The sequence below is a fragment of the Liolophura sinensis genome, chromosome 3, assembly GCF_032854445.1.
Source record: "Liolophura sinensis isolate JHLJ2023 chromosome 3, CUHK_Ljap_v2, whole genome shotgun sequence".
Classification (NCBI taxonomy): Eukaryota; Metazoa; Mollusca; class Polyplacophora; order Chitonida; family Chitonidae; genus Liolophura; species Liolophura sinensis.
The window spans coordinates 24,548,229-24,562,644 of NC_088297.1; the positions used below are offsets into that span (position 1 = coordinate 24,548,229).

General features: G+C 42.2%; 1 protein-coding gene across 1 annotated transcript; it reads right to left on the reverse strand.

The window, feature by feature from the left end:
- Positions 1 to 4,231: 4,231 nt before the first annotated feature.
- On the reverse strand, positions 4,232 to 11,995 carry LOC135463736 (uncharacterized). Its single transcript, XM_064741147.1, has 3 exons — positions 11,441 to 11,995; positions 8,160 to 8,303; positions 4,232 to 6,864 (listed from the first exon to the last, which is right to left on the reverse strand). Exons 1-3 carry the CDS (start codon positions 11,742 to 11,744, stop codon positions 6,392 to 6,394), a joined length of 921 nt encoding a protein of 306 aa, XP_064597217.1. The 5' UTR covers positions 11,745 to 11,995; the 3' UTR covers positions 4,232 to 6,391.
- Positions 11,996 to 14,416: the final 2,421 nt, after the last annotated feature.

The following is a 14,416-nucleotide window of genomic DNA, read 5'->3' on the forward strand; positions in this document are numbered from 1 at the left end:
TTACTGCATTCTAAAAGGGATAACGTATTAATTTGCGTTTGTGCTATTTTATCCTAATATTTTCCAAAAAAATATATTAAAAAACGCTTTTGTCTAATTTGTTTATGATTATTTTAACGATTTTGGTCACATGAAACGTATATATGTATATCGTACATTAACAACAAATCTGATAAGATATCTCATAAACAAACAAGTCGTTATACCGACGAGTTTTTGTCAAACCTCACAGAGGCAGTTTAACAAAATGTTACAAAGGGACCAAAAGCTACGAAAGTGTATACGACAACCTAAGTTCGACTTTTGCACGGGCAGAAGCGTGAACTCTTCAGAGCCGCGCAAAAAGAGATCAGCCTGTATATTCCTTCAACAACATGTACTTATTGTCCGAGGGCGTTGCTACATCCTGGGGTCAACTGTTGACTGATATATGGCCTGACATCAGACTATTTTAAAGCGGTCTCTGACAGCACACGAACCCTGTCGTCTGTTCTGTCAATATTTGACACTTTCAGTTGAGAAATGTCAGACCAAAGTGAGAAAGCGATCGATGAATTCGTTTAATTAGAAATATATACCCGGTCAAAAAGCTACTGTGCATTAAAGTTTGCAGAATTTCAAAAACGTTTGAACGAATGCCGCAGGATTAACGCAACAGGAGATCGTGAGGCGGATGCATTGTCACAGAAACACCATAGCAACGCTCACCCGACGCTCTTGGCGCCCATGGCTAATGACGCATGGGCAATATCGGTGGATTTGTTTGAACCATTCCAGGCCATTATGCCATAAACCCACAAACCGTAAGAAATCGTCTAACGGAGAAAGGGTAGCGCGCATGTCGTCCTCCGATACGTCCGTCGTTGCCGACACGTTATCGCCAAGCAAGGCTGCAGTGGTGCAGACAGCACGTAAGATGTCCTTTACACTGGTGACAAAATTCACTGTCTAGGGACGAATCCGCTTGCCAACGCTTGTCCCCATACAGCTAGAGTGACGAGAGCATTCATGGATGCAAACCACCTTCATGTGAACCAATTTCGCGTACAAATTCACCAGATTAAGCCCCTACTGAGCCCGTTTGCGACGAAATGGGCCGAGGCTTGAGACGACAGCGACGCCGGCCCCAAAATGCTGACGGAATAGCTCTAGACCCAAGCAGAATATGACGGAGACTGAGATGCACAGAAACCTTTGAAGCTCGTGGTTGACACCGGTTACTGAACTAGCCAGCATTCACTTTGACCCTTCCACCGTCACTGACCTTGAAAACACGTTTGCGACGTCACTTGAACAAACATTTTGGCATTTTATTTGACGATAGGGTCTTCGGTGACGAATAAAAAAAATACAGTGTGTATTCGAAAATGGAAAAAGAATATATTTATATCTATGCACAGTAACTTTGTTGAGTGAGTTTAATTCGGGCTAAGTGTCCAGCTTGGTGAGGTCAACACAGGTACAAGTCTTGAAACGATTATAACATGTCTACAATGTGTTTCGTTAATCGCACTGTACTAAGGCAATATCACAAGCAGTTACATGAATCGAGGGGCCTATAAATAAAAGGCGGTGTCACGAGGATTGCTTGATACAAGATGCGATCTCGGAGCAGTCCACCCTAGAATTCCGCTTGCCTGATGTAATTTTCATGTACATGTAGGCCTAGATCAAAAACAGTTAATAATATGTTATCTCTAAAAAAACTACCTATTTTACGTACAGTTGGCCACATGACGAGCTCGTTTATTCTCGGATTCTCTCGCAGTTTTGCAAAGTTTCCTTGGGCTATATTTTACATACATAGCAAACAAACTTCACTGGGTCGAATTCTGAAGGTAAACATTTTAGGTAAGAGAAATGAAAAAAGGTCAGCCTTAGCTAAAAGACCATTGAAAACTATCTCCAAACTATTAATGGGTAAACTAGTTAAAAGGTTTCCATCGGGATTCATCCACTTAAAGGCTTAACTGTTTTGGCTATACTGATCAATGTAGCTGTCTGGGATGGTAAACCGAAAGTTTCTAAGATAAAAGAGAAGAAAACATAATAATGTTGTCAAAATCAATCGAAAGAGCGTCAACTTTCCTGAAAATATGGTCTTTAATATTTTTCAGATTTTGCATAATGTTCTAAATAATGATGTGATGCTTGTCTTATAAATTTATTTGACATTTCTTAGCTGAAAAACCGAAGTCTAGTGCAAATATACTAGTATTTATTAACTATGTATTACATCTCCTTCATACAACTGTTACACACCGGTTACATATACCAAATACCTACCACACAGCACATAGCCACTTGTAGTCTTGAATGTGCTTCATTTTCTGTTTCTGTGCCGCATTAAACCCATTACTAGGGATTTAAATGAGCGGTTATCTCCCATATAGCGTTGGTGCTTGGTTTTGCCCCCATATAGCGTTGGTGCTTGGTTACCTCCAACATAGGCTACTTCTCATATAGCGGTGGTGCTTCTTTACCTTTGATATGGCGGTGGTATTTGGTTACCTCCCACATAGCGTTAGTGCTTGGTTACCTCGCATATAGCAGTGGTTACTTGGTTACTTCTCATATGGCATGGGTTACCTCCCACATAGCACTTAGCTCTTATATAGCAGTGATACATGGTTACCTTCCATATGGAACTGGTGCTTCTCATATAGCGCTGGTACTAGGTTATCTCTCGTATGGCATTGGTTACCTCCCATATGGCGTTGGTTACCTCCCATATGGCGTTGGTGCTTGGTTACCTCCCAGACAACAGTAGCACTTAGTTTGCTCACATACACAGGTGGTGCTTGGTCACCTTCCATACACAGGTCATGCTTGGTCACCTCCCATACACAAGTGGTGCTTGGTGACCTCCCATGCCCAGGTCATGCTTGGTGACCTGCCATACACAGGTGGTGTTTGGTGATCTCCCATGCACTGGTGGTGCTTGGTCACCTCCCATACACAAATGGTGCTTGGTCACCTCTCATACACAGGTGATGCTGGGCGATCTCCCTTACCCCGGAGGTGCTTGGTGACCTCCCATACACAAGTGGTGCTTGGTGACCTCCCATACACAGGTGGTGCTTGGCCAGCTCAAATACACAAGTGGAGCTTGGTGACCTCCCATACACAGGTGGTGCTTGGTCAACTCCCATACACAGGTGGTACTTGGTGACCTCCCATACACAAGTGGTGCTTGGTCACCTCCCATACACAGGTGGTGCTTGGCCACCTCCCATACTCTGGTGGTGCTTGGTCACCTCCCATACACAAATGGTGCTTGGTCACCTCCCATACACAGGTGGTGCTTGGTAACCTCCCATACACAGGTGGTGCTTGGTTACCTCCCATACACAGGTGGTGCTTGGTGACCTCCCACACACAGGTGAAGCTTGGTGACCTCCCATACACAGGCGGTACTTGATGGCCTCCCATACACAAGTGGTGCTTGGTAACCTCCCATACACAGGTGGTTATTAGTGTCCTCCCATACACAGGTGGTGCTTGGTAACCTCCCATACACAGGTGGTGCTTGGTCACCTCCCATACACAAGTGGTGCTTGGTGACCTCCCATACACAGGTGGCGCTTGGTGACCTCCCATACACAGGTGTTGCTTGGTCACCTCCCATACACATGTGGTGCTTGGTATCCTCCCATACACAGGTGGTGCTTGGTGACCTCCCATACACAGGTGGTGCTTGGTGACCTCCCATACACAGGTGGTGCTTGGTAACCTCCCATACACAGGTGGTGCTTGGTAACCTCCCATACACAGGTGGTGCTTGGTGACCCCCCATACACAAGTGGTGCTTGGTAACCTCCCATACACAGGTGGTGCTTGGTCACCTCCCATACACAGGTGGTGCTTGGCGACCTCCCATACACAGGTGGTGCTTGGTGACCTCCCATACACAGGTGGTTATTAGTGTCCTCCCATTCACAGGTGGTGCTTGGTGACCTCCCATACACAGGTGGTGCTTGGTAACCTCCCATACACAGGTGGTGCTTGGTCACCTCCCATACACAGGTGGTGCTTGGTTACCTCCATACACAGGTGTTGCTTGGTCACCAAGCAGCGGGGATCAAAATTTGGGGTTCAAGACCAGCTTTTTGAGCCTGTGGTTAAAACAAAAGTCAACCCCTCTTACAACTGGTCTTCCTTTATGTTTTGACTAGAAACTGTGGAAAAAACGTACACATTTTCAGTAATAATGTTAAGAGAGACATAAACATATAAGAACTTTGTTTTATTATCAAATATTTTGCGTGCCACACTAAATTAAGATTATGTACAGCTTCCATAGCCACTACATTAGATGCAAGCTGAATGTGTTTCTTGACAACAATAACATGACCTAAGAAAAAATGATAAAATACAGGTTAAACTGTGATATGGATAAAACATTGACATGATACACATGCAGAATCTTAAGATCAATTTTAATTTCTTATTTCGTTCATTTATCATCGTTTAATGAACATACAGGTATTGAAATGTACAATCATGATGGTATAATGCAACAAAATACTTTGTTAACATCGCCTCCATATAAACAGGGAGTGGTATAAACATGTTAAATCGTATTTTACATGATAATTATGGTCATCGCACTTGGTATGGATTGAGTAACGTAATAAATTCAATATGTTCTGCTAAATATGCTTCAATGTGCACAGGCCGAAACAGAATGTTCATATATACATCAAGTTTTACGTAATGCCGATCTCCTATTTTATTCATGGCCCAAATTTTTACAAAATAGCGGTAGATTCAATAGTCTGGTCTTTCCTTTTGCTCAAAAAAGTATGTGAACTGTTTACATGTACTTATTTTGTAGAAACAGGTATTTATTTTTACATCTGCGTGAATTATCTCCTGGTTGTGAGTTGTAGTCATTCTGGTCTCTGCTGACAAACCAATAGAAGGTACTCTGTGAGCTTATAAAAGGAAACAAAATTGAATGGAATGGCACCAATATTTAAAAGGAGGGAAAACAATAAATGTCCATAATAAAATATAATATGATATGTTTGACGGTTCTGTATGTATTGGAATGAAACTGGTTTAATTTTAGCTACTAATCGCTGATGCCCCTTTCAAACTTCTAGTATCAGCACTGGTATACTTACAATATTCTAAATCCTCCAAACACCCGGCCATGCAGAGAAAGTATTATAACTTGATATAAAATTAAAAGACATATTTGATATCATTTTGAAGATTCAAATTTATTGGTCCTGTATGCTGACTTATCCTGTTTACCTGTTCATATAACAGAGCACTCTTCTAATTCATGTACACCACAAAAGATAGCATGATGGTGGTTGAATTGGCTTAGGATTTAAATGTAGACCAGGTGAACACAAATACAACATCTGCTACTGAATGCATTCACTGATGAAGACCCCAACGATGCCATGATATATTAAAGGACAACAAAAATTATTTGTTTGAAAATTGTAGATCAAAATTCAGAATGATTCAAATGGACAAGCCTATAAAATAACAATTTTCCTGCCTTGTCTCATAATGGGCTGTTAAAAGGACCAATGAATTTGAAAGTTGAATGTTTTGTGTAGGCTTTCCAAACACAAAGCTCCCTAACCTGGGCCTTTTGTTTGCGTATATGTACCTCAAGAATCAGAGAGAAGTGTTCCACGTGCTACATGTTCTGACAGCCAATTTCTGCATTTCAGGGAAGAGAATCTAACGAAATCCCGGCACTCCAAAATATATGCATGTCTTAGATAACCTACAAAATTATGCTTCTCAAAACCTGGCAACTAAGCAACCCTAATTTCTTTTGAACTAATCTCTAGCTATATATGGGAGCATGTTTTTCTTGCAGAAGAATATTTCATCAGAGTAAAAGATGGAAATTATTTGCACTTTTGCTAAGAAAGGTATGAACTTAGGCATCACATGAAACACTTCAACTGTGAGGTTTGAAGGCAAAGAAAACACTGTACATAAAAACAGTCTGATTTAATTCTTTAAAATTTTTTCAACCCAGTAAAATACATTTGAAAATCTGGATCCTACGGTGTGGCCTTTTCTGGCAATATTGGGGCCAGTGACGTCAGATCAGGTTTTTGCCATTTTCCACACAGACTGCCACATTTCATCATTAAACATGTATATGCACAGATTTATGAACAGATTTGCTGAATAGACCTTGAAACCAGCTATTTGAAACAAAAATATATACATGTGATATCTCTCACACCCTCTGCTTCACAACAGACCACCATATAATGCGATGTTTTAATACTACTTTCATCTGGTGGAATAATTCTAAAGAAATAAATCAAAGTATTTTCTGGAATTGTCTTTCATCTGATGTATATTTGAGTGTTTTCTTTGCCTTTAATGACTTTTCCTACCACCCACTCTAAAACGACACTTCTTGAGAGCCCCCATAACTGCCATGCAATCCTGGGGAGAGATTGGAGCTGTATGGTTTGAAACTGGGGGGTGGTTCGCTCAGCACCACCCCAGGGAACCCATGATCGTCATCTCTCATCTGGGGCAGGGTAACCATGGGAGGGGCTGGCCGGTAGAGGTCTACCATAGGCTTTACGGTCTTGCGGTAGTCATACTGGCGGTAGACGGTCTCATCATCCAACGGGTGGTATGGGGTGCTCCGCACGTACTCTACAGCCCGGAGGGTGCGACAGAACTGCATCCAGAGGAGGACGGCGCTGGCGAGGGTCATGACTGCGCCGATAATGGCAATGAAAAATCCCCAGGTGAGCGACTCCAGACTGACTGTGGTATTCCGCCACATGTTGGTACACCAGTTGTTACTACACGATGACCACAGAGAGCCCAGGGAGAGTAGGACGCTGGCTGCCAGGGAAATACCTAAGGGAAAATAACGTGATAACATCAAGGCAGAGAAGACTGAGTCACTGACTGCATGGCTGGCTAGCTGACTGACTGACTGACTGACTGACTGCCAGCCAGGCAGACCCCTGAGGGAAGATAAGGTGATAACATCAGGGCAAAGAAGACCGCTTGACTGGCTGCATGGCTGACTAGCTCACTGACTGACTGCGAGCCAGGCAGACCCCTGAGGGAAGATAAGGTGATAACATCAGTGCAAATAAGGCTGACTGACTGACTGCATGGCTGACCGCCAGGGAGACACCTGAGAGAAAATAACGTGACAACATCAGAGCAGAGAAGACCGACTGACTGACTGCAAGAATGACTGGTTCACTGACTGACTGTCTGCCAGGGAGATACCCAAGGGATGGTAACTTGATAACATCAGGGAAGAGAAGACTGACTGACTGACTGACTGACTGCATGACTGATGAGTTCACTGACTGACTGCCAGCCAGGGAGATACCCTGAGGGAAGATAACGTGATAACACCAGGGCAATGAAGACTGACTGACTGGCTTCAATGCTTCTACAAGGATCTCTTTAAATGCTAACATGAGCTGATAAGTGGTAAGAGATGCATGTAGTCAGACTGCAGGTTTCAAACAACCACCCTTTTCCAGCCTTTAGTTATTCTAAATTCTCAACAAATTTGACCCCTAAAGTATAACTTTACACGCACTTCAAAAAATAAAATTCATACGACTTTGAAGACTTAAATACACTGTTCATGTAGGCCACACATACGAACTTCACAGAAATCATAACATAACCTGTTCGCTTCAATTAAATATGCCTCTAACATGACAAATATGCCTCAAACATGACAATTAAATAAGCCTCTAACATGACAAATATGCCTCTAACATGACAATTAAATATGCCTTTAACATGATAATTAAATGTGCCTCTAACATGACACATTATGCACTTTGTGTCCAGTTGAATCTGTAGAGGGTTAGGGTAAATACAAAATGCATACATGCATCACAAGATGAGCACAATGCAGTGTAATCCTGGGTGTAATACAGACATAAAATTATTAAGAGTTACCTCCCCCTGACAAAGCTATCCTGTACAGCAAGCATGGAAATAATTCTCAAGTTGGTACATGATAAAATGGCAAATCTCCTAGTATTTACATTATTAAAAACAATTAATCCTGGTAAAATACTATTTGGTGCAGGACATTGTCCTTGTCCTGCTACTTATTTTCAGTCTTGTACAGGTAAATGTATATGTACAGAAAGAATATTAGAGGCAATTGTTACCTGCTCCTGACACTGCCGCAGCCAATCCAATCTCCGCTACCAGGTGGAGGTAAGGGCTGATCGCCACGATGAACAGTCCAGCACACGTCGCACCACCCACTGTCGTCCCCAGGAGCCACAAGATCTGGGCAACCTTAAAGGCGTCTGAAAATTACAAAAAAACTGTAACACTCATTCCAACATACATGAGGTTACGTCATGAATATTTCTGTGGATTGTCATAGGTTTCCCCTTTGATTTCCTTCCTCCGTAACACTCATATAAGTGAAATATTCTAGAGTATGGTGTATAACACCAATCAAATACATCAAATCAATGCACCATTCAATTCAATTTATATACACTGCTATGCCATGACCAAAAATAAAGCACAAAACAGAAACATAAAACCACATAAGTACAGTATAGAGTGCCGTACAGTCCCACAAAGTTGCCGAAAGACTAGCTGAGGAATAAATTTACGGCATTGCTTAGCTAAGTAACGTACATTTGAATTAATATGGTATTTATTTATTTATTTGATTGGTGTATAATACTCATACTCAAGAATATTTCACTTATACATGGCGGCCAGACTTCTGGTGTTAGGAAACAGGTCTTTGATACACAAATCGCGAACTGCATTTGCCATCCCTGTACTATGGGAGGAAACTGCAACCTAATGAATAGGTGAGTAAAATGTTGAGCTAAGACTTCCTTGGCCTTTGATATGCTAATCGCTTCCAATGATTGGCTATCTGTGTGCTATGGGTGGCCACTGCAACCCTATGATTGGCCAATAACTTTACCCAAACTGGACACCCCCACTGAACGACTACGCCGACAGCATCTGATCCCCCTCTCAAAATACCTTTCCTTACTTCTTAAGACCAGCTAAAAAGGAATTCTTCCTAGGCCATGGCCATACCCAATGCACATATGGCTAAAGGGCTAAACAAGATTTGGGCGACTGATGTCTGTATGTTCAAGCATGATGGCACTTTTGATTGACTCAATCTGCATGATCTGCTTACAGTGAACTGTTATGCTTTTCAAAATAGGTGTGGATTATTTTAGAGATGTACTTGCATATATATATATATATCTGGCCTTATGTTGTATTTCCTTTTTCTGGACGTTCCACGTTCCCCACAAATTAGATAATTTTTTAGTTTTATTTTTATACCCTCCTCCAATACTGAAAAGACAAATCATTCTGCCTGTAAAACAAACATTTAAATTGGCATGGCATGAAAGAATCCTATGGCAATGATCACTACAGGTATTACCTGGTCAACCTGACGGGAAACACTGTGCCTGAAAGTTGAGGGCAGGACAAATACCGGACAAAGCATTACACCTTATGTTAACTCCGGGATGATTTACATGTTGAAGCATCTTTTTAATATAAAACTGGACACCCAATTTAAAACACTGAGTAAATTCTGTTTTCTTGTATTCGTCCTAGCAGTAATAAGACCTGATAAAGTGGTATACCATTAACCCTAATTTTTCAACCTTTTCCGACAACTGCCTCTGCAAACAATATTTTGAAACATTCAGAGAGAACTATGGCATGTAGAGAAATGATTAGTACAGTTTTATGAACCTCACATCTGTAATGACAAAAACAAATAATTTTAAGCTTTAAGCATCACTTTCATAATAATTGTATGCTTGAATTCGGCAGACAAAAAAGTGCCATAGTGGTTGAACAGGTTGAAGATTCACGGTAAGATGGATACAGGGCCTTGTTATCATCACCAGATTTCTAAAAAATCAACTGGACAAAAATTTGGTCAGAGCAAAGAAACAGAACTGGTTGGTCCGCTGTCAGTATAATGTGACAGGGTTGGGTGATATGTTTGATATGTACATGTATAGGTATGTATGAATGGGTTTTGACATCATACTTAACTATTTTTCAGTCATATGAGGAAGACGAGTCCTTTGGTGTTTACCTACATGTATATATATATATATATATATATATGTCTTCCTGTGGCAGGGCGAGTCCATGTCGCCAAAGTGCAGCCCTTAATGGCTAACTAAGACCCACTCAATAATGTGTGCACATGTATGTATGCTTGGGGTTTATCGTCATATTTAACAATCTTTCAGTCTTATGACGACGAGGAGTCAGGACAAGTTCATGCCGTCAAAGAGCTGCTGCCACTGGAGTATCATGCCGACGACACCAGACGTGACACCCCACCCAGTCACATTATAAAGACAAGGGGCCAGGCAGTTGTGTTTCCTTGCTCTTACCTCTCAGTGCTGAGCGCCTAGTCAGGAAGCAATAAGTACCATTTTTAAAGTCTCTAGTATGACCCAACCCCACTTTGATCCTGAATCACTTATTTGATTGGTGTTTTACGCCGTACTCAAGAAAATTTCACTTATACGATGGTGGCCAGCATTATGGTGGGCAGAACCCGGGCAGTGCCCGCGGGATACCCACGACCATCCGCAGGTAGCTGCAGACCTTCCCACATACGGCCAGAGAGGAAGCCAGCATGAGCTGGACTTGAACTCACAGCAACCACATTGGTGACAGACTCCTGGGTAATAACGCTGCGCTAGTGCGCTAACCAACTGAGTCACGGAGGCCCTTCGCGACTTTGATGCGAAGACTCTAACCATTAGGCCACTAAAGTGGTTGTGTCATGTCTGGTGTCATCAGCATGATACTTTATTGGCGGCAGCACTTTGGTGGCACGGATTCACTCTCCCAGATTGTACACGTATGTACACAACTCAAGGATGGCCCCAAACCAACGTCAGGTTTAAAAACATGACGCAGGTGCTGTGGCAGTGTGTCAGGGCACGAGACAAAAATTATCAAGTATGTCTTCACGGCCTTAAGTCAGCAGACGCTTATGTTCCTTGTCTTTTCACCTGTCGATTTATCGTTGGCACAACGTCGATCTGTTATTTCCCAGACCGCATGGGTCCGATATTCCTCTGATGCTAAAAGCGAACGGCTGTACTGACAGCTTTGACATATTTGGGCAGGTAACTGCATCAGGTTTTTAAACGGAGCTCACTTTGACATTGGTTTGGGGCCATCCTTGGCCGAACCAAATTTTACCAAACCTAACGTCTGAGTAACCGCGAACTACTTTTACCAATATGTTCGATTGCAGGAGCCACCACCTTGTCTCGCCTATGTCTGTGTGAACTCATGCGAACCCTGCAATGCCCACTGGTCTTATCACAGTAAGACTGGAAGACTGCTTTCATTAACATATACCATATACTATCCAACTTAAAAAAAAGTTTGTTTTTTTAATAAAATTTACCTGGTACCAGCATGGCATTGGACGCCTTTTGCACCCTGTTCAGTTCCCTCAGACCGGCTTTGTCGTACACTGTGTGCTGGCCGTTCTTCTTGTACAAGAACAGTCCCAGGGTGTCATAGGACACGGATTGTTTGGGACCATCTATTCCAAAAGTAGACTTCACGTTGAACCAGTATGGTAGCACCAGAGCTACTATGTTCACCAGCGTAGCGAGCAGCATGATAATTGCAGGAAACGCTAAAAACTTCGCCGCTAAAAACCTGGCGCAGACGTTCCCTCTGTACGGCTTCGGAGCTTGGCCCATTGTTGTTGTTGTTGAAAAAAACCCAGCGAAAATGACTCACAGCTCGAACTTTTGAGACTGACGCCTTCAACTTTTCGTTCGTTTAACGCCGATTCAGACTAAAATTTTCACGTGAATTGTGTGACTGTGAGAAAGGCCTGGTTCACATCGCCAGATCTGGGTATTTCTGCCCGGTGTGAACTCATTTATCCGATAGTTTGGGTGACATTCCTGAAGAGATGACACAATTTTCACCTGTGTAGGTCATCGGCCATTTTGGACTCACCTGGATAAATTCAAGAATTTCACAGGAAGGGGAGGTAACCGCTACTTTGCTCAAGTCACTACCTGTTTGATATTGTGTTTTAAAAAAACTTATGGTTAATCCACCGTTTAGCATAGTGCAAAAGCATTCATCTCTCTCTCTCTCTCCCCCCCCCCCCCCACCCAAAAAAAAACAAAAAAAACTGAGAAGTTACGTTTCAATATTTCGTATAAAAATAAATTCTGAGATAGTGTCGAAATCTTGAAACGCCAAATATAGGACTTCTCATGTTTCACATGTTCGGAGTATCTATGTTTTGCACTAAATCCATTATTTTTTTCACCTGGCCTATAATTAAACTGCTGGAACGGGGTCAAGTCATAAACGGTAACGATAGGCCTACAATATGATAGGCCTACACTATGATGGGCCTCCTGTAACATACTGCGCCAACACGTACCTCGTCCTGCTTGGCAGCACGTTCACTCTGATATTATTTGGAAGTCACTACGGCATACCGGCAGGCTTACGTGCCTTCAGATAGAGCTACTTGTATACAGCTGAGGTAATATGTTGTATAAAAATAAATTCTGAAATATTGTCGAAATCTTGAAACCCCAAATATTGGACTTCTCATTTTTCACATGTTCGGAGTATCTATGTTTTGCACTAAATGCATTATGTTTTTCACCTGGCCTATAATTAAACTGCTGGAACGGGGTCAAGTCATAAACGGTAACGATAGGCCTAGAATGTGATAGGCCTACACTATGATGGGCCTCCTGGTACATAGCCTACTGCGCTACTTGTATACAACTGAGGTAATGTTGGCCCTAGGTCTATATATATAGACCTACATGTAGGTCTTCATACGGTAATTAAGCTATACAACATGCATATACAAAAGGCACTGGTACCAGCCTGGTGTATAATATTTTCTTGTCACTTATTTTTTAATGTGCCTCTGAATATTGTTTTTTAAATATCCGGTTTAATTAACACTATCCATACATGTATATCTGGTGTTAGGCCTATTAAAGAGGTACTAGTACCAATCTGTATGTATTCCACACGGCTTACTCGTCCTGCTGTAGACCTACATGCATAGCTGGTGTTAGGCCTATTAAAGACGTCCCTGTATGTATTCCACGTGGTTTACTCGTCCTGCTATAGGCCTACATGTATAGCTGGTGTTAGGCCTATTAAAGACGTCCCTGTATGTATTCCACGTGGCTTACTCGTCCTGCTGTAGACCTACATGTATAGCTGGTGTTAGGCCTATTAAAGATGTCCCTGTTTGTATTCCACGTGGCTTACTCGTCCTGCTGTAGGCCTACATGTATAGCCGGTGTTAGGCCTATTAAAGACGTCCCTGTATGTATTCCACGTGGCTTACTCGTCCTGCTGTAGGCCTACATGTATATCTGGTGTTATAGGCATATTAAAGGCGTTCCTGTATGTATTCCACGCGGCTTACTCGTCTTGTTGTAGGCCTAGATGTGTATATGGTGTTAGGCCTATTAGACGTCCCTGTATGTATTCCACACGGCTTACTCGTCCTGCTGTTGGCCTACATGTATAGCTGGTTTTAGGCCTATTAAAGACGTCCCTGTTTGTATTCCACGCGGCTTACTCGTCTTGTTGTAGGCCTACATGTGTATCTGGTGTTAGGCCTATTAAAGACGTCCCTGTTTGTATTCCACGCGGCTTACTCGTCCTGCTGTTGGCCTACATGTATACCTGGTGTTAGGCCTATTAAAGACGTCCCTGTATGTATTCCACGCAACTTTCATGTCCTGCTGTTGGCCTCCATGTATATCTGGTGTTAAAGGCCTATTAAAGACGTCCCTGCATGTATTCCACGCAGCTTGCTCGTCTTGCTGTAGGCCTGCCAGTATATCTGGTTTTAGGCCTATTAAACACATACCCGTATGCATTCCACCGGCACACAGCTTACTCGTCCCACTGTATGTTTGTTGAATACGGTATTTATTTTGTTCATTTTCTGGTTCCGGTATTCAGTTCTATTTGTTAATGTAGGGCCTAATTTTCTTTATAAATTATATTTAGTAGCTTGTTTCCTATTGTTTACTGTAGTAAACATGTGTTTACTATAGTAAAATATGTAAAATGCTTACATGGTCATGTGGTGGAATGTTTAACAACAATAATTTACTTCACATCACAGTGTAAATTTATATATTACTGGTATATATGTGTAAAATGCCAATAAACATAAACGTGTTTGCCAGAGGAGATAATCCTAATATGTGTAACCATGCCTACCAGAGTGGTTATGTAACACGCATGTAAACATGTCGTTAGTCAGGTGAATGTCTGGACGGAGGAAACTGTGACATCAGCCGGGTGTCTAAACAGAAGGAAACGGGACGCTGGTCAGGTGTCCCGAAGGAGGAAACCTGAAGCC